Below are 19,618 nucleotides of genomic sequence, written 5' to 3' on the forward strand. Positions count from 1 at the left end.
AGTGTTTAGGACCCTGGGGTGGGTGTCTGTCTGTCTGTCTGCCTGTCTGTCCAGTGTGTAGGACCCTGGGGTGGGTGTCTGTCTGTCTGTCTGCCTGTCTGTCCAGTGTTTAGGACCCTGGGGTGGGTGTCTGCCTATCTGCCTGTCTGTCTGTCTGTCTGCCTGTCTGTCCAGTGTTTAGGACCCTGGGGTGGGTGTCTGCCTATCTGCCTGTCTGTCTGTCTGTCTGTCTGTCTGTCTGTCCAGTGTTTAGGACCCTGGGGTGGGTGTCTTGTCTATCTGCCTGTCTGCCTGTCTGTCTGTCTGTCTGCCTGTCTGCCTGCCTGTCTGTCTGCCTGTCTGTCCAGTGTTTAGGACCCCGGGGTGGGTGTCTGTCTGTCTGTCTGCCTGTCTGTCTATCTGCCTGCCTGTCTGTCTGTCTGCCTGTCTGTCCAGTGTGTAGGACCCTGGGGTGGGTGTCTGTCTATCTGCCTGTCTGTCTGCCTGTCTGTCTGTCTGCCTGTCTGCCTGTCTGTCCAGTGTTTAGGACCCTGGGATGGGTGTCTGCCTGTCTGTCTGCCTGCCTGTCTGTCTGTCCAGTGTTTAGGACCCCGGGGTGGGTGTCTGTCTGTCTGTCTGCCTGTCTGTCTGCCTGTCTGTCCAGTGTTTAGGACCCCGGGGTGGGTGTCTGTCTGTCTGTCTGCCTGTCTGTCTGCCTGTCTGTCCAGTGTTTAGGACCCTGGGGTGGGTGTCTGCCTGTCTGTCTGTCTGTCTGCCTGTCTGTCCAGTGTTTAGGACCCTGGGGTGTCTGTCTGTCTGTCTGCCTGTCTGTCTGCCTGTCTGCCTGTCTGTCCAGTGTTTAGGACCCCGGGGTGGGTGTCTGCCTGTCTGTCTGTCTGTCTGCCTGTCTGTCCAGTGTTTAGGACCCTGGGGTGTCTGTCTGTCTGTCTGCCTGTCTGTCTGCCTGTCTGCCTGTCTGTCCAGTGTTTAGGACCCTGGGGTGGGTGTCTGCCTGTCTGTCTGCCTGCCTGTCTGTCTGTCCAGTGTTTAGGACCCCGGGGTGGGTGTCTGTCTGTCTGTCTGCCTGTCTGTCTGCCTGTCTGTCCAGTGTTTAGGACCCCGGGGTGGGTGTCTGTCTGTCTGTCTGCCTGTCTGTCTGCCTGTCTGTCCAGTGTTTAGGACCCTGGGGTGTCTGTCTGTCTGTCTGCCTGTCTGTCTGCCTGTCTGCCTGTCTGTCCAGTGTTTAGGACCCTGGGGTGGGTGTCTTGTCTATCTGCCTGTCTGCCTGTCTGTCTGCCTGTCTGTCCAGTGTTTAGGACCCTGGGGTGGGTGTCTGTCTGTCTGTCTGCCTGTCTGTCTGTCTGCCTGTCTGTCTGTCCAGTGTGTAGGACCCCGGGGTGGGTGTCCCAGCTGCCGGCCGCCCCGCACCGCAGGCTGCTCCGCCTGCTCCGCCTGCTCCCCCTCCCGGTCCATTGTTCTGTCTGACGGGCTCTGACCGTCAACCAGCTGGGGTGAAACACGCGACTTCTGGTCTGGACCTTAAAAGTAAAACACCAATCGCCCTAAATTAACAATATATTTATTTAAGCGAAAACGACAAAAAACATATCACATTAACCTTCTGGAGTCTCCAAAAGCTCCAAATAATCCAGACTTCTTCACATCAGAGTATAAAACAAAGCAGCGTGGAGCCCTACTGTACATTTACCTCTAAAGTTCTGGCTGTAAACTCCATGAGGCCAGTTTCAGTTTGATGATGATATACCAAGTAAAACTGGAGACAAGCTCAAATAGATTTAGTATCAAATGATAGAACTGGATGGAGCCCTCTTATATGGTAGATTTGACACCTTTGTTGTTGGGACATTTACAATTCTTTATTGAGCATGATAGTGTTTTGAAAGTAAAAAAAAGATTCAAAATCACATTTTATGTTGGACTAAAAGACTAAAAAAGTCACAAAATGACCAAAAAAAAGACACAAAATGACTAAAAAGAAACACAAAATGACCAAAAAAAGACACAAAATGACTAAAAAAGACACAAAATTACCAAAAAAGAAGACAGAATGACCAAAAAACACAGAAGACACAAAATGACAAAAAACACACAAAACGACTAAAAAAAGACACAAAACTAAAAAAGACACAACAGACATAAAATGACAAAAAAGACACAAAACAACATGAAAAGGATTAAAAAATGGACAAAATAGCCAAAGACTCCATAGAGTTAAACCCCCATTCTGATATTAGTCCAGAATATCTTTATAGACAATCAGTTTGAGCTGAAAGTGCTTTGTTGTAGGTTGGCAGGTATCATCAGTGACAAACTGGAACCACAGCAGAAACGCTTCCAATGCAGACCACACACTGTACCAGCTATAATTACTTCTTCAGCAGTAGAATAATACATCCTTTGTCTCTTTCAGTCTGGTGCAGCACATTTAACAGAGACAAATCATCTGATACGTCAATGAAAAAGTAAGAAAATAAGTGTTTCAGGACCCATATTAACCTTTCCCACAAAGTCAATTATCCAGCGGAAATATTCAATATCTCAACTTCAGCTTCCTGGCCCTGTTCACAGCCAGTGGTGCTGCAGATCTTTGGACCAGACCAGACCAGACCAGACCAGACCGACCGTATCCCAGTCTGACCTGACTGGGCTCACATTTACTACACAGTCATGAACACACAGTAACTATATACTATACTATAATACATCCAGGTGGAAATGTCTGTCCTGAGCCATGAATTATATTCTACTAAAATGCAAACTAACTATAACATGATTTTAGAACATATAGGTCTGTTGTTAGGATATATATATATGTATGTGTGTGTGTGTGTGTGTGTGTATCAATTTCACCAGCTTTATATATGTCATTGTATTTTACTCCTTAAACACTTTTTATATATGCTATTTGTGTTGGTTTACTCCCCTTACATGTTGTCATAATGCGATTTTTTGCCCTGCTGTAAAAAAACAAACTTTCCCTTGCTTTTATTTTGAAATCAGTCACGTTTCCGGTGTTCTCCTGCTAACATGTGCAGGCTTGACAGAGTTTGTTGTTAGATGGAGCTGGAGGGCGGAGAGCCCCATTCAGACTGCTCCACATCCAGCAGCGGGTCTCCCTGCAGGAACATTAACGGGACCCGGTCGGTGGAGACATATGAGATATAAACCAGCCGGATGCATCTGGTCGTTGCTTTTATCGGGGGAACTATGACTCATTTCCAGGACTGACGCTCTGGGATGCTGCTTTTACTTTGGCGTGCGTCTAAACCGGCCACCGATCCGTTCAATCATTCATAAAGGTGCTGCACCGTCTGGCTTCATACCCACCCTCCTGCTGTCTGTTCTCTGAGTCCTGCCATGAGGATGGATCCCCGGCTCTCCTCCCCCAGGTACCCGCTGCTGGTGCTGCTCTGCGGGGTCTGCGGGCTGTGCGGGACCCGGAGCCCGGTGGCTGCTGCCGGGAGGAGCTGCGCCGACACCCGGCAGGTGTACGCGGAGAAGGGCTACAGCACCAGCACCGCCCCGCAGACTCAGATCTCCGGTAAGTCTGCAAACGGGATAAAATATACAATTAAATAGTTCTGGGGGACTCATTTAGAACAGCCCCATCTTTATAATAGAAAGTAAGTGTTTTTTTCAAGCCTATAATAAAATTTAAGACACCTGCCGCAGCAGAAATGTGCGTCAGCGTGCTCCAGTTTGGGATAAAATACCATTATGCACATTAAGGTCACTAAACTCGCTGCCCAGCACCACAAATTATTTATTATAGGCAGAAAAATACATTTAAATACCATAAACACTGCAAGACACGATATAAAAGTGATATCTAAAAGTGAAAGGTGGCACCAAACTCACTATTAAACCACCAGAGAAATAATGCATGAATATCATGGAGAGTTTGTCCTCAGGAGAAACAATACAGGGTGGTTTAAAACAAATTACACCGCCCCCTCCTCCCTCCGGTGCTGTTTAAATAGGATGATTAAGGGGATGAGCAAATTGCCAACACCGGTGCAACAAAGAACCTCGCCCCTAATTAGTCTTTGCCTACTGGCCCCCTGTTAAATCCTGCAGAGACCCAGAGGCTCTGCTCACTGCTGATAATCTCATCTGCCAAATGAAAACATCACGGTCATTAGAAAGAGTTGGATTTCTGATAATCTGAAGTTTTAGTGAGAGGAGAGAGAAGGAAGTAGGTGGACATGTGAGTGAGGGGGCTAATGATGGAGCAGTGGAGGGTCTGGAGATGTAGTCTACTTCAGGAGGTTCAGCTCTGCATTTAAATCAGCCAGAGAATGAGTGTGTGTGTGTGTGTGTGTGTGTGTGTGTGTGTGTGTGTTTCTCTCACAGACCTTGAGCTTCACTAAAACAGAAAAAAATGTAGATCTCCACTGTGTGAGGGTTTATTTTGTGGCAATTTAGCTCTCTGCGTGTGTGAGTCACCGAGATAACTGCAATATCGATTGATTTGGTCTTGTGTGTGTGTGTGTGTGTGTGTGTGTGTGTGTGTGTGTGTGTGTGTGTGTGTGTGGGGCTACCACTGCCTGTCTTGGCTCTGGGTCCCGTGGGCCGGGGGAGCAGATGGCCGGGAGAGCGAAGGATGAAGAGAGGCAGTTTAGAAATGGAAATAGAGGGATGAGAGAGGGCTGATAGTGAGACACAGAGAACAAAAGAGGCGGAGGGGAACACCAGCGGAGGGTGGAGTTATCAGACTTTCCTCTGTATTAACAGCATCATATTCATGTTAAATGTGAAATTACAGAAACAAAGAATTCAAACCTTTCTGCCAATCAGAGTGCTGTTTCTTTCTTTCTCTCTCTCCTGGTTATCGTTTGCATATCATTACCTCTGACATATCAAAGACCCAACCTGAGCTGACAAAGAAAGACAGATTGAAGCTGAATAATTCATGCAGGGAAATTACAATTTTCTATCACAGCCTTATCTTTGATACGATTTCCCCACAGTAAGTGAACAGACTGATGAGTGGAGGAATTGACTTTCCCCCTAAAAACATCTGCTAAGACCTGATAAAAGAGAGAAAATGAGAATATGCCTTTGTTTTTTTGTTCAGGTAATAATACATCTCGCTATATGAGACATTTAGCTAGAAAAGCAGCACAAAGTGCAGCACAAAAACAGGATTAAAAACATTTGAACTAAAATAACCTAATTCCCCACATAGATTTCCAGACTAACCTTGCTACCGTTCTATCTGTTCTAGGCGAGCACCTGCGGCTCTGTCCTCAGGACTACACCTGCTGCTCCAGCCAGATGGAGGAGACTCTGGCCCTGCAGAGCGAGAGGGACTTCCTCAAAGCCGTGGAGGAGAACAGCCAGTTCCTTCTGACTACTTTTACACAGAGACATCGCAGGTTTGATGGTGAGAGGTCGACTTGGAGGATCCTGTTAATGGGAACATGATCCTCCTTGTTGGAGGGATATCTGAAGGCTTCTCCTCTTCTCACCCTGACTATCTGCTGAGTTACCGGCCATGAGTGATTAAAACTGATTTAGGCCCTGTGACTGCTCCTCTCAGATGGTTAGATATCTGATATCTGAGCCACAAAACTGACTTTGGAAGCTTAAAAGTGCAGCAGTCTTGCATATTGCAGAGATCCTAGCACGCTTCTTATTTATGTTTAATCAACACACAAGACCTGCTGAAATTAAAGAGGAACTCCAGCGGTTTAAGAAGTAAACTTTATTAAGATGGGACTATATATATATATATATATATATATATAGAATGGTCACAATAGAAGCAGCACAAGTGGAGAAATGCTGAAAGTTAGTCCTGAGTATGGGTTAACCTCCAGTTTCCCATAATGCCGCTCTGTAGCGGCTTTAATTGAGGTTTCCTATAACGATATATATATATAAAGACATTTAATGTTAGGCGATAACCTCTAGTAGTCGTAGTGATTATGACTCGAGCTGTATTTATCATATATTTTTTAATCTTGTATAATGATATTAAATATTCTTAATGTTCTCTGTTTAAGAGTGCAGCCTTCAGGTTATCTTTGCATAGTCATATTGGTTTAAAATCCACATAGCAAAGGTCCCTTTTCATTCCATAAATGTACTATAATAGTTGCTGTATCAGATATAGGTATAGATATAAACCCGTTTTACAACATGAACCATGTGTTTATAATGTTTAGTTATGAGGTAGTGGTAACAGAAGGAAGGGACGACTGATCTATGTGGTCATATGGGTTGTTGGGCTTGTTGCATGTTTTTTATACTAAACGTCCAGTTTAGTCAGCAAATGAGGTCACCGTTGTGACCTCACAATGACATCATCAGGGTAATTTTCTCAGACTTTCCTCACTCCCTTCAGAGCCACAGGAGACATAATAAATCAGTTTTCACAGATAAAACCACGGTCTGTTAGCAGAACTTGTTGTGTAAAACCAGTGGAATGTCCCTTTAAACAATGGTAACTGTGGGGAAACCTACCAGACAGCTTTAGTGACTGTGTTTCAGAGATTTCAGCCCACGTTGTCTCAGATTCTGCATGTATGGCTGCAGGATTGTAGCAGCACAGAGCTGAATTTACACTTTCTCCTCCTACCTGCAGTGGACTGCCATCACCTTTTTTTCCTCCTCATCCTTTTATATAATGTCCGTGATGAATCATTTAAAGATGCTGAAGGAGTGGGAGAGTGCCTATGAGTCCTAAATAGAGTACACGTTGTTACACTCATTTACCAGCGTGTAGGATCTGATGTAACTGCCCGATGAGCTGTTAGTCCTGGAGGGGGGGTAACCGAGCGCCTACGAGCCTGTAGAAACCTGGCTGAGACAGAAGACGTGAATGAGGTGGGCGACAGATTAATATCTCCTCTCTGGTTTCCTGTCTGTCTGCAGAGTTCTTCAGAGAGCTGATAGACTTGTCAGAGAAGTCCATGAACCAGATGTTCACCAAGACCTACGGCCGGCTCTTCACGCAGAACGCACACGTCTTCCAGGAGCTGTTTGTGGAGCTGCGCAGATATTATTCTGGTTAGTTTCATCAGCTTATCCACCTCACCTCCATCTATGTATCCAGATGGTGCATTGGGCCTTATAACTCCTAACCCTAACCCTTATTATGGACCTGACGCTGTGGAGCAACACTGCAGCAATGGCAGCTTTCTATGTCCAACGTTATCATTTTATATATAGAGCCAATAAAAACAGGGTTAGTATCATGGAGTCATATCATTTAAAGCTTAGATTATAATCTATCCAACAGAATTTGAGTTTTGACTTCCAATACTTCAATAGGGTTATAGGGATTGCTCTGCAAAAGCTCTTATAACTAGCTTCATATTGTTCTCATTTGACCATGCACAGAGAGAGCTTTATAATGATATATTACATGTATAACAACAATAGAAATATTTCACATAAGAATAAACAATTTGTGCAGTTTGTTACTTGGGTTGAATTTCTCTGCATGTTTCCTTTCTATAACTCTGAACTTTTAAGCAACACAAAATGCCCAAAAAGTATCCTAAAAAATGTATTTAACACTGCCAAAAAAAGTTACCTGAAACCATCTGTATTTACATGAAGCACATTTAAGGAGACAAATGATTCAGGAAAGCTATCTTAATTTATCAGTTTAAATTGGCCTCTATTACCACACTGAGAGATGAATGAATGCAGAGAAGTCTTTCAAAAATATGTTTGTTTTTTCTTGGAAAATATCTTAAAGTAGTTTGGTAAAGAGCTGCGGTGCTTTATGCTCCACATCCCTGTAGTGGAACATCCAGGGCAGCAGAAAACAGGCAGCATTGTCTTTTGAGGAGAATTGAAATAGAAAAAGAAAAATTGGAGAAAAAATAGAGAGAGAATTGGAATCCCACGGATGACTGTTTCTATTTCTGTTCCGGATCGCTCCGTTTTGGCACAACAGCCGCTCGCTGGCGAGTCTGTCTGCAGGCTGTTGATGCTTACTCAGCCTGTCTGTCTGCCAAACAGCATGTATGGCTAATCTGAGACTACAGATTGGAGAGTCACATGTTCTGTCTGCCAGATGAATAATGCACAGACAATGACAAGCACCCAGATGAGTTTAAAGGAAGAAGTTAAAGAGGGAAAACAGTGTTTAATAAACAGTGAAGGCATGTGTTAGTCACTTCCTGTGGCTTTTATGTTGTCAGTTTAAAAAAAATGTTGCTATATTTTCACTGTTTAATTACAATATCCTGTGGCAGATTACAGAGAGGACAGATGTACTACTATGATGTACTACTATGCACAAAGTACAAATACTTTTTAAAGACAAAGAGAGATTTTACTGAACTAACTGGTCTGTCAGGGGTTAGTCCCCTTAACTTTATCTACACCGATTCCCAAGTTAACTTTCATCAATTTCTTTATTGTCGTGTGTACAATTACAGTGCAAGAGAAGCATTTGTTGGCAATAAAAAGATTTCAGGCTTCCTCCACAATGCTCATTTACATATGTATAAAAAGAACATGCAAGTAAAAAAACAGACTCAAACGAAGGCATAAAGCAGAACAGCCGTTAAAATGCCAGGACAAAATACAACATATATAAAATACAAGTTAAAATAAAAACTATTTGATGTAGACAATAACTGCAAAAATGATAAGTAATCAGTTTTATGTAATCAGGGATATATGAATGTATGCATGATGAGAAGTTACAAATATATGTGTATTTACTGTATAATGTTCTCCAAACAGCTTGTAGTCAGCAATTAAAGTGTAAAACAAAAGCCAGTACAGAGTTATCTGTGTTTTCTTTCTTTCTTGTCTCTGCAGTCAGAAAGTTGGAGCACTAACTCACAGTGTGTTTGGTGTTTTAAATTAAAAGCTCAGTTTTTCACCTCTGAAACAACATTCACTGTGCTGAAATACAATAATAAATGGTGTTATTCCAGAAATCCCTACAGGAACATGATCTTTGCCAGATTACAGGCGCGTGCTGACAGTTCCTCTCGTGTCCACAGGGGGCAGCGTCAGTCTGTCCGAGGTCCTCTCAGACTTCTGGTCCCGGCTGGTGGAGCGGGTCTTCTCGCTGGTGAACCCCCAGTACCAGTTCAGCGAGGACTACCTGGAGTGTGTCAGCAAACACGCTGAGCAGCTGCAGCCGTTCGGGGACGTTCCCCGCAGGCTGCGAGTACAAGTACGTGTCCGTATGATATAATATGAATATATATATGAATATGGCTGATCCAGACGGCTTTGATCCAGAATAACTCATTCTGGTTTCTTGTTGGCGTTCAGGTGTCCAGGGCTTTCATCGCAGCCAGAGCTCTGTCCCAGGGCCTGGCCACCGGCCGGGATATTGTTAACAAAGCAACAAAGGTGAGCAAATGTGGCCTTGAAAATATACATTTTCCTTCCTAATGATCAGTATCTTTGTCTATATGGCCCCAAAACAAAGTAGGAGAGAACTTTAAAACCTGTGACTCATAAAAGCCAAAATTAAATATTAAAATTAGAACGTACAGCTCAAATGAGACAGAGTCCATTATCTGCAATAACCATTTAGCAAAACCTGGATTATTCTATCATTTATCTAGTGCTGAAACTAACAATTCTTTTCCTTACAGATTTATCTGCCAATTCTGTTTTTGATTAATTGTTTTGTCTATGAAATGGGAGAAAGTAATGAAAATGCTCATTATAATTTCCCAGAGGAGAAGATGCTATATTCAGATTGTATCTGATCAACACACGACTTGCTATTATTTGATTATCTAAACAGTTTTTGATGATGAACTAATGATTTCAGTTCTACAGTTGTTTTGTTTGACCTTTTAGTATCAATAAATTACTCATTTGTGAAAATGAGATGATGCTTGTTTTCTCCAACAGTGTAGCTGCCAACAAAGAGGACATTTTTCGTCTAAAAAGTGAAGCCAATGGAAAAGTGCCTCAGAGCTGCATTCTTTATTATGATCAGCAGGGGGCAGCTACACTGGCAGTTTGTATAGAAGTCTATGAGAAAATTACCCTACTTCTAACTTGATTTATTAACTCAGGAAACATGTTCCTTATGGTCTCAATTGTTAGTTTTAAGTCTTCTTCAGTGCAGCATGATGTTCATTTTGTAAACGTGGTCCAACTTAGAGTAAAATAGACGATAAAGCAGGAAATGCTTTTGGTCCTCAGGTTGGTGTGGTCACTTCCACTTCTTTTATACTTGTTTATCCTGTTCTCTTGTGCAGCCTTATAGTTGTATGTTAACTGTGTTGTTCTAAGTCTTGTCCTGTGTGTTCCAGCTGACGGCGGACTCGGAGTGTGTGCGCGGGCTGATGCGTCAGTCGTACTGCCCGCTGTGTCGCGGCGTGCCCGCCCTGCGGCCCTGCCACGCCCTCTGCCTCAACGTGATGAAGGGCTGCTTAGCCAATCAGGGCGACCTGGACACCGAATGGAACAATTTCATTGGTGGGTGAGGAGGGGCGGGACTAACAGTGAGAGTGGCTCATGACATCACAGAGCCACAAGATCTTCAGTTTCAACGATATTACAGCCTTATGAAAAAAGTATCACAGCCCAAATGACTTTAAAAGCCTTTTGAATTATTATCATTATTAGATCGAGCATACCTAAAATTAGACTCCTTTTATTGCTCTCCATCACTCATTTACTTACACTTCCTTTCCCCTAATGAATTCCTCCTCATTAATCATTCATGCCTCTCTGTCTTCCTATGTTTCCTTTCACTTTCATCAAACCCATATGTCCTTCCTTTCCTCCTTTTCATGTGCAGTGCTTCCTCTCACCTTTCATCACTCGTTCCATGTGTACTGCCATTTTACCCTCATGTACATTTTTTATCCACACTTCTCTTCTTGGCTTGCTTCCTAATCTCCCAGTCCTTGTGACCTCATACGGAGATGTAAATAAAATCTTTTCAGCCGGTGAGAGATTCCAGACACAGGAAACCGTTGTCCTGATGCTTATCAGGGAATATCCAGCAACCTGGAGGTTTATCTTTGCGTTTAACACCAGAAAAAGAGCACTTGGGTGCATGTAGTCATAGCACACTTTATCACCTTGCCATCTCTGTTCCTGTGTCTCCTCTATCAGACGCTCTGTACCAGGTCTCAGAGAAGCTGGAGGGGCCGTTCAACATGGAGCTGGCAGCCGACTCTATCTCTGTGAAAGTGTCCGAGGCGATCATGCACATGCAGGAAAACAGCGTCAGCATCTCCACTAAGGCAAGAAGAGGGGGCAAGCTGATGTTGGGGGAAATAAAACTGAATTTTTTTCAATCGCTTTGGTAGGATTTTGCAGACGAGCTGTTTTTCTAGTACAGCCTGATCCTAAAAATAGTAGGTACACTTTAAAAAAGTGATAATTTTGAAGGTACTTTCAATAGAATACAGTACAAAGACATAATACTTAATGTACAAACAGATGAACTTTTGTTTTTTAGAAATATAAACGCTCATTCTGAATTTAATGCATTCTGTTTTTATTTAAGTTTAACACAGTGTCCCAATTTTTTTTATAATCAGGGTTGTATTTATTGAACTTTTGTAAGAGCATGAAGATCATTTAACATCTTTAAGAAATAACTGCTACAAGTCAGAGCTGCAATCTTGATCATTGTTTTCATTCTAATCTTCTTAATGAGACGGCATGCAGTGAAAATGACTTATATTATAGAATCATACACAGAGATGATTAAAAGATGGCAGACGCTGCAGCAGCTAACCCACCAGAGAGACGCCCACTTCACCGTTAGAAAGACAACGCTGCAGCTTTAAGAACAGCCAGTTCTTTCTTTACAGCTCTGCTTTGTGTTTGCTGCCTTTCACTTCAGACACTGCTCGTCTTGCTTTATTATGGTTTGGTTAGCTTAAACCACCCAGAACCTTGCATTTCTGAGCTGGCACATTTTCAGACACTAGAAGATTCTTCCTTTTGAAAAAAGCCTCACACCTTCATTTTCCCCTTCAGTTCTTCTGTTAGAAGCTTTGCTTTATAAATGTTGTGGTTTTAAAAGGGAAACCCTCTAAAAGATGATGCTGGTTGAACAGCTGTTGTTTGTGTGTGTGTTTCTGTGGTTTCCCTCAGGTGTTCCAGGGCTGCGGGAGCCCCAGACCAGCTCCAGGACGCTCCAAGCGCTCCCCTAAAGAGTCGGGAGGCAGCAGGAGGCCTTTCCGCACCTACAGCCCCGAGGAGAAGCCCACCACTGCTGCAGGCACCAACCTGGACCGACTGGTGAGAGAAACCTCCATTAATGTTTTACTGAAGTGGTTTTAAAGCAGTACAAACTTACATTACTGGGACAACAAGCAACAAGCTCCAACACCACGCTGACATATTATCATCCTGTTATATATAAATATGATATATTATATATTACTGTCTGTTATTTAGTGCTCGTCTGGTAGCGTTGAGTTTGCTTTTAGAGCTTTTCACTGAGAAGCAAAACTAATGAGAGCAATGAGAGGGAAGCAAAACATTAAAGTTCATTAAAGCCAGAAAACAAAAATACTGAGATGAAAGACACAAACTATCTGTAAAGCTGAGTCAAACTGCAGTCGGGTGATAATTATCTGTGGATTCATTCACTTTAGACATAGTCATTTGACCAATTATTTATATAAAAAAGTTGAATTTTGCAGCTTTAAGTCCTCAAAGTTTTGTGCAGGTTGTATTTTTGGGTTGATCGTGATTCCAGTATATGATATTGAAACTGCACTAAGGGATATCTCAGATATTTGCACAGAGCATGAGTCAGGACATCACTGAGCAGAAAGTACCGAGAGGACAAACAGTAAAATAAATCTAAGAAACTAATAATACAGAGAGCAGCAGCCAGACAGCACCCCTGTGACCACAGAGCTGAAGGAAAATAAATGAAACCAAGAGCAGAGGATGGCAGCATTCATATCTATTTATAAAACATAAAAGACACGTTGGCTTAAGAACTGACCCAGAACCAGCACCATGGCAGTTTCTTGACTTTGGCCAACGTCAGCAGCTTCAATATGCTTCCTGCAGCCAAACAAGGAGATCCCAGTCTGACTCACCTCAGCTCCTCTCTCCTCTCTCCTCTCTCCTCTCGTCTCCGGGCAGGTTACCGAGCTGAAGGAGCGTCTGCGGCCCATGAGAGGCTTCTGGGTGTCCCTCCCACACACCATCTGCAACGACGACAAGATGGCCGCCGACGTCACTAACGAGGACCGCTGCTGGAACGGGCAGACCCGGGGGAGGTGAGGAGGAGGAGGAGGAGGAGATGGAGGAGGAGGAGAGGAGGAGAGGAGGAGGAGGAGGAGGAGGAGGAGGAGGAGGAGGAGGAGGAGGAGGGGGAGGGGGAGGAGGAGGAGTGATGGAGGAGGAGAGGAGGAGGAGAGGAGGAGAGGAGGAGGGGAGGAGGAGGAGAGGAGGAGGAGGAGGAGGAGAGGAGGAGAGGAGGGGGAGGAGGAGGAGGAGGAGGAGGAGGAGGAGTGATGGAGCAGAGGAGGAGGAGGAGGAGGAGGAGGGGGGGAGGAGGGGGAGGAGGAGGAGGAGTGGAGGAGGAGGAGGAGAGGAGGAGGAGGAGTGGAGGAGGAGGAGGAGGAGGAGGAGGAGGAGGAGGAGGAGGAGTGGAGGAGGAGGAGGAGGAGAGGAGGAGGAGGAGTGGAGGAGGAGGAGAGGAGGAGAGGAGGAGGAGGAGTGGAGGAGGAGGAGAGGAGAGGAGAGGAGGAGGGATGGAGGAGGAGGAGGAGGAGGAGGAGGAGGAGGAGGAGGAGAGGAGGAGGAGAGGAGGAGGAGGAGGAGGAGGAGGAGGAGGAGGAGGAGGAGGAGGAGGAGAGGAGAAGAGAGGAGGAGGGATGGAGCAGAGGAGGAGGAGGAGGAGGAGGAGGAGGAGGAGGAGGAGGAGGAGGAGGAGGAGGGATGGAGCAGAGGTGGAAGGATGCAACAGATGGACTGAGTTTATTTAATTTAGCCACAAACATCCATCCAGCTCCCTGCTGATGCTCAGAGACGCACACACACCCCGTATCCAGGCTGACACTGTGTGTGTCTGTGTGTGTGTGTGTGTGTGTGTGTGTCTGTGTGTGTGTGTGTGTCTCTGTGTGTGTGTGTCTGTGTCTGTATCTGTATCTGTGTGTGTGTGTGTGTGTGGCGAAGGTTTTATATAAAAGCAAACTCACCTTTGCTGCTCCAATCATGAAACGGAACAGCCAATATGAGCTGGAATAAATTGACACTATAATTATCTTTAATGACAACATATATCAACACATTACAGTTATGCAGCGGGAAGAAGTGATTGAACTAATCAATTAATTCTTCAAATGAATTATCTGCACTTTTTATTATAAAACATTGGTAAACAGACATTGCAGTACGTCATTTACAGAAAACATGGTGCAGCCTGTTCTGTGGATAGTTTACAGCATAAAAACAGCAGCCAAAATAAACAAATATCCAAATAAACAACATCAGCAACAACAAAACACAACAAATGTCTGCAGAGAAAACAAAGAGTCTGCAGCCATGCCAGCAGCTCTTTAGCTCAGGAACAATGTTATATTATATATATATATATATATATATATATATATATATATATATATATATATATTTATATATTATATTATATATATATATATATATATATATATAATATATATGTTTTATAATATGTTAATATATGTTAATGTTGTACAAAATGTTATGGCAACCCATCCAACAGTTTTTCAGTGTGGAACAAGAAGCTGTTATGTATCACAGTAACATGTATTTGTTTCAGAATACAAAGAAGCCAGAGATAATGAAGGTATATGATATATAATGAGATAATGAAGAGTGAGCAGCATCATTACAGTGAAGATGCACCAACGCTGGTGGTAGCATGGTGTCATCAGTAGCTTCACCTCCCTGCTGCTGGTTGAAGACAGCACCAGTTAATGGGCTTTACTGGGTTCTGTGTGTTCCAGTGTGAGGTTTCTAAAGATTGGTGTGTGTGTGAATAGGTGTGTGTGTTGTGGTTCTCCCTCAGGTACCTCCCCGATGTGACGGGCGACGGGCTGGTCAGCCAGATCAACAACCCCGAGGTGGAGGTGGACATCGCCCGGCCGGACGTGAGGACCAGACAGCTGATCATGGAGCTGAGAGTCGGGACCAACAAGCTGAGACACGCTCAGACCGGACAGGACATGGACTTCATGGACAGTCAGTCATATCTTCTGTAAAACTAATGGGGTAGTTTTAATTCTCCTTGTTGAAGTGGGGTTGTGTCAGGTACTGATTAAATGTCAGTGTGTTTCCTCCAGGACATGGTTGGTACCTCCAGTAAAAGCAGCCAGGAGAACTAGCATGGAAGCTAATTAATGTTCTTCTGGACAGGCAGCAGCAGAACTTTACCCTGTTGTCACACAGAACTACAGACAGGGAGCTGAAGCTGTTAGATTTACAGTTGAAACCAGAAGTTTACATACACTATATAAAAAGACACATATGCTTTTTTTTTCACTGTCTGATATGAAATCAGAGAATCACTTTTCCTGTTTTAGGTCCGTTAGGATTACCAAAATGATTTCTATTTGTTAAATGCCAGAATAATGAGAGGAGGATTTTTTTAAGACAATTTTTTATTACTTTCTTCAAAGTCAGAAGTTTACATACACTAACATTATTATGCCTTGAAACAGTTTGGGAAAGCCCAGATGATGCTGTCATGTCTTTGGAAGCTTCTGATTGGTTTATTGACAACATTAGAGTTAATTAGAGACACACCTGTGGATGTATTTTAAGGCTCACCTGAAACACACTGCTTCTTTGTGTAACATCATGGGAAAGTCAAAAGAAATCAACCAAGATATCAGGAAGAGAATTGTGGACTTGCACAAGTCTGGTTCATCCTTGGGTGATATTTCCAGATGCCTGAAGGTTCCACATTCATCTGTTCTAATAATTATAATATAATAATAATAAATAAAGTATAAACACCATGGGAATGTCCAGCCATCATAGCGCTCAGGAAGGAGACGGGCTCTGTGTCCCAGAGATGAACGAGCTTTGGTCCAAAATGTGCAAATCAACCCAAGAACAAAAGCTAAAGACCTTGTGAAGATGCTGGCTGAAGCTGGTAAGAGTGTCATTATCCAGTGAAACGAGTCCTGAGACATGGGCTGAAAGGAAACTCTGCCAGGAAGAAGCCATTACTGCAGAAGAAACAGAAAACAGCCAGATTACAGTTTCATCGGACCACAGGACATTTCTCCAAACATTAAGGTCTTTGTCCCTGTGTGCATTTACAAACTATGATCTGTCTGTTTTATGTTTTATGTTTCTTTTGGAGTAAGACCTAAAACAGGAAAAGTGATTCTCTGATTTCATGTCAGACAGTGAGGAAAAAAAGCATATGTGTCTTTTTATAAAGTGTATGTAAACTTTTGGTTTCAACTGTAAATATTCTCTCTAATCAAACCACCAGACTTCTTTGGCATAAACAGTAATTTTACCTGAAACACAGGAGTCGCTGGTCTATCGCTGCCCTGACAGGTGAGTTTGTTTGTGTTATTGTGTGACTTTGCTGAACTAACCCTTTAAAACACCAAACGTACACAATAACTCTAATAAACTAACATATTGAGGCAACAGTAGACCAGTGAATCCTGTGTTCTGTGAGGTGAAATAACTGTTTTTGTCAATGGAGTCTGGTGGTTTTGATGAGGGAATAGATAACCGCTTCAACTGAAACAGTCTGAGGCCGAGGTAATGAAGTGGTGATCGTTATATATTATATATATTATTAAATATAGTGTACACTTACAGCGTTAGTGATGTTTGATTTTGTTTGGGTGACTTCAATAAGTTTTGCTCCTGCTCTCGTCCACAGAAGTACAGTGATCAGCTTCACTGTTTACTGTAGGTAAAACTCTGATTAGTGATGGCCAAATGAAGCTTTGTGAACCATTTTATTTAGTTTCAGAGCCCACTAGATGGTGCTGTCTGTTCAAGAAAGGGTTGAACAAATACAACTGGACAGAAACATGAAGTCATGAAGCTTCATTTGGACATCACTAACACAGACAACTGACACAACCCCACTTCTAACGCTGAAAGGGATAGTTTAGAATTTATATATACATATATATGTGTATATATCTATATATATATATATATATATATATATATAGATATGTGTTTTGTGCTCCTCCAGGTGAGGAGGGCAGTGGTTCTGGAGGTGGAGATGAAGCTGAGAGGTATAATGATGACTGGCCCGGCTACGGGCCAGTCATCATTATACCTCTCATATATATATATGTATATATTTATGTATATATGTATATATGTGTTTTGTGCTCCTCCAGGTGAGGAGGGCAGTGGTTCTGGAGGTGGAGATGAAGCTGAGAGGTATAATGATGACTGGCCCGGCTACGGGCCAGTCATTATTATACCTCTCATATATATATATATATATATATATGTATATATATGTATATATTTATGTATATATGTGTTTTATTTGTTGTATCTCCAGGTGAGGAGGGCAGTGGTTCTGGAGGTGGAGATGAGGCTGAGAGGTATAACGATGACTGGCCCAGCTACGGGCCAGTCATCGTTATACCTCTCATATATATGTATATATATATATATATGTATATATTTATGTATATATGTGTTTTGTGCTCCTCCAGGTGAGGAGGGCAGTGGTTCTGGAGGTGGAGATGAAGCTGAGAGGTATAACGATGACTGGCCCGGCTACGGGCCAGTCATCGTTATACCTCTCATATATATGTATATATATGTATATATTTATGTATATATGTGTTTTATTTGTTGTATCTCCAGGTGAGGAGGGCAGTGGTTCTGGAGGTGGAGATGAAGCTGAGAGGTATAACGATGACTGGCCCGGCTACGGGCCAGTCATCGTTATACCTCTCATATATATGTATATATATATATATATATATGTATATATTTATGTGTATATATGTGTTTTGTGCTCCTCCAGGTGAGGAGGGCAGTGGTTCTGGAGGAGGAGATGAGGCTGAGAGGTATAATGATGACTGGCCCGGCTACGGGCCTCACTCTCCTCCCTACAACAAACCGGCTCGCCCGCCGTCTTCCAGCCCTGCGAAGCCGCCGCGAGTCAGAGAACGAAACGGCTCCAAGTGGAACAAGAACAACCACGGACGAGTCAAATCATCAGGCAGCCGGCTCTGCTTCTGCCTGCTTCCTTTGTTGTCTTTGCCTTTCGTGGTAGCTGGCGCCCCCATGTGGAGATAGCTGGTTAATGCGGTCTGGAGCTGGAGGTTTTCTGTCATGCTGCAGTCTCGAGCACATTATGAAGAAAAGAAAAAGTCATTCCATTTGGTTGCACCAGCAGAAAAAACACATGAAACAGGCTAATTTAGCAATAATCAAAAACCTGTTTACAGCACAAAAAAGGTTAAATGGAATATTTTTCCTACTGCCCAAGCCACAAAGAGGTATTACCAGGCATTCATGATTACAAACAATACTTAATAAGTACTGCCATTATTTTAGTGCCATTCATTTGAGCTGTTGGGAGTCTTGGTGCTGGAGCGTAGAAGTCTGAAAGAGGAGAAGAAGCTTTCTGTGGTTATTAACCGTGTAGATTCACTGAGCAGCTGGTTTACTTGCTGCCTTTCTCTTGACATTAGGTTAATTAATTTAACTGATCCTGGTTTCACTGCGCTTGTGGTTAATTTTTCCTCTTGTGGAAGTCGTAAGATTTAATTTTAATTAAACCTCCGTATTTTTGGCTTGGAGATTAAAAAAGTAAAGTCAATAGTGTGACTCTTGAAACCAAACAAGGGGTTTATTTTGAATGTACCTAATTAATTTTGGCTATTTCTGAGGACAAGGGATCGATTAATGTAATATATTGATGTTTTTAATTTATTTGTAATATAATATTGCTTTGTTCCTATTGTTATGATTTTTGAAGGAAGGATGAAGTGTTTAACTTTCTCTGGTCAAAAGGAAAAAGGAAGTTGTATTTATTGACACATTTTGTAAACCAATCATTTTTAAATATTGTCACTGAACCAATCACAAAACACTTAATAATCATACAATAGAAGCACAAAGCTGCGTTTTCAGCCTGAACCAGAGATCGTTAAGGAGCGTGTGTGTGTGTGTGTGTGTGTGTGTGTGTGTGTGTGTGTGTGTGTGTGTGTGTGTGTGTGTGTGTGTGTGTGTGTGTGTGTGTGTGTGTGTGTGTGTGTGTGTGTGTGTGTGTGTGTGTGTGTGTGTGTGTATGACAGTTTTTATATTTGTTGTTCGCTCTGGTTTCAAGTGTTTGAGGTCATGTTGAGAAGATGTTTTTTAATTCTGTGCTTTTCTACCTTTTTTTCCTAAAAGCAACAAAAGATGATAAAAATCGAGCTGGATTGAATTGAATATTGAGAGAAAGACAAATGAGACGATGGCTCTTAATTCATTTTCATACGCTGAATGTGTTTCAAATCAAAGAATACTGAAGGAGGGAAAACAGAAGTTAATCGGTAGGATAAAGAATGAAAGAATGTCTGGATGCTGTGAAAGTGAAAACTCTTCACTGGATTACTGCACCTGTACAGAAAATAGCAAGAGAAGGGTTTGTTCTAAAATTTTGCCAAAAATATTTACATACTATTAATCACAAGCAATCTAATTGTTGAGTTTT

General features: G+C 42.8%; 1 protein-coding gene across 5 annotated transcripts; it reads left to right on the forward strand.

Moving 5' to 3' along the window:
- The first annotated feature begins 3,057 nt into the window (after positions 1 to 3,057).
- gpc2 (glypican 2) lies at positions 3,058 to 19,034 on the forward strand. 5 transcript variants are annotated; one of them, XM_059346185.1, is made up of 12 exons: positions 3,058 to 3,541; positions 5,228 to 5,386; positions 6,880 to 7,014; positions 8,976 to 9,151; positions 9,253 to 9,333; positions 10,254 to 10,419; positions 11,065 to 11,195; positions 12,058 to 12,204; positions 13,066 to 13,202; positions 14,978 to 15,150; positions 17,295 to 17,337; positions 17,982 to 19,034. In XM_059346185.1, the coding sequence occupies exons 1-12, from the start codon at positions 3,358 to 3,360 to the stop codon at positions 18,211 to 18,213; spliced, it is 1,764 nt and encodes a 587-aa protein (XP_059202168.1). In that variant the 5' UTR covers positions 3,058 to 3,357; the 3' UTR covers positions 18,214 to 19,034. The 5 variants fall into 5 exon arrangements, with proteins under 5 accessions (XP_059202168.1, XP_059202167.1, XP_059202170.1 ...); XM_059346184.1 differs by lacking the exon at positions 17,295 to 17,337 and adding an exon at positions 17,465 to 17,507; XM_059346187.1 differs by lacking the exon at positions 17,295 to 17,337 and adding an exon at positions 17,465 to 17,488 and having other exon boundaries at positions 17,966 to 19,034.
- The last annotated feature ends 584 nt before the right edge of the window (positions 19,035 to 19,618 follow it).

Source organism: Centropristis striata, chromosome 12 (genome assembly GCF_030273125.1).
Source record: "Centropristis striata isolate RG_2023a ecotype Rhode Island chromosome 12, C.striata_1.0, whole genome shotgun sequence".
Lineage (NCBI taxonomy): Eukaryota > Metazoa > Chordata > Actinopteri > Perciformes > Serranidae > Centropristis > Centropristis striata.

What these genes read in the sequence shown, in the direction of transcription:
- gpc2 (XM_059346185.1), top strand. Translation starts at nt 3,358, where the DNA reads ATGAGGATGGATCCCCGGCTCTCCTCCCCCAGGTACCCGCTGCTGGTG. An exon ending in CCCGCAGGCTGCGAGTACAA is followed by an intron (nt 9,152 to 9,252) that starts GTACGTGTCCGT and finishes GTTGGCGTTCAG; the next exon opens with GTGTCCAGGGCTTTCATCGC. An exon ending in GCGTCAGCATCTCCACTAAG is followed by an intron (nt 11,196 to 12,057) that starts GCAAGAAGAGGG and finishes GGTTTCCCTCAG; the next exon opens with GTGTTCCAGGGCTGCGGGAG.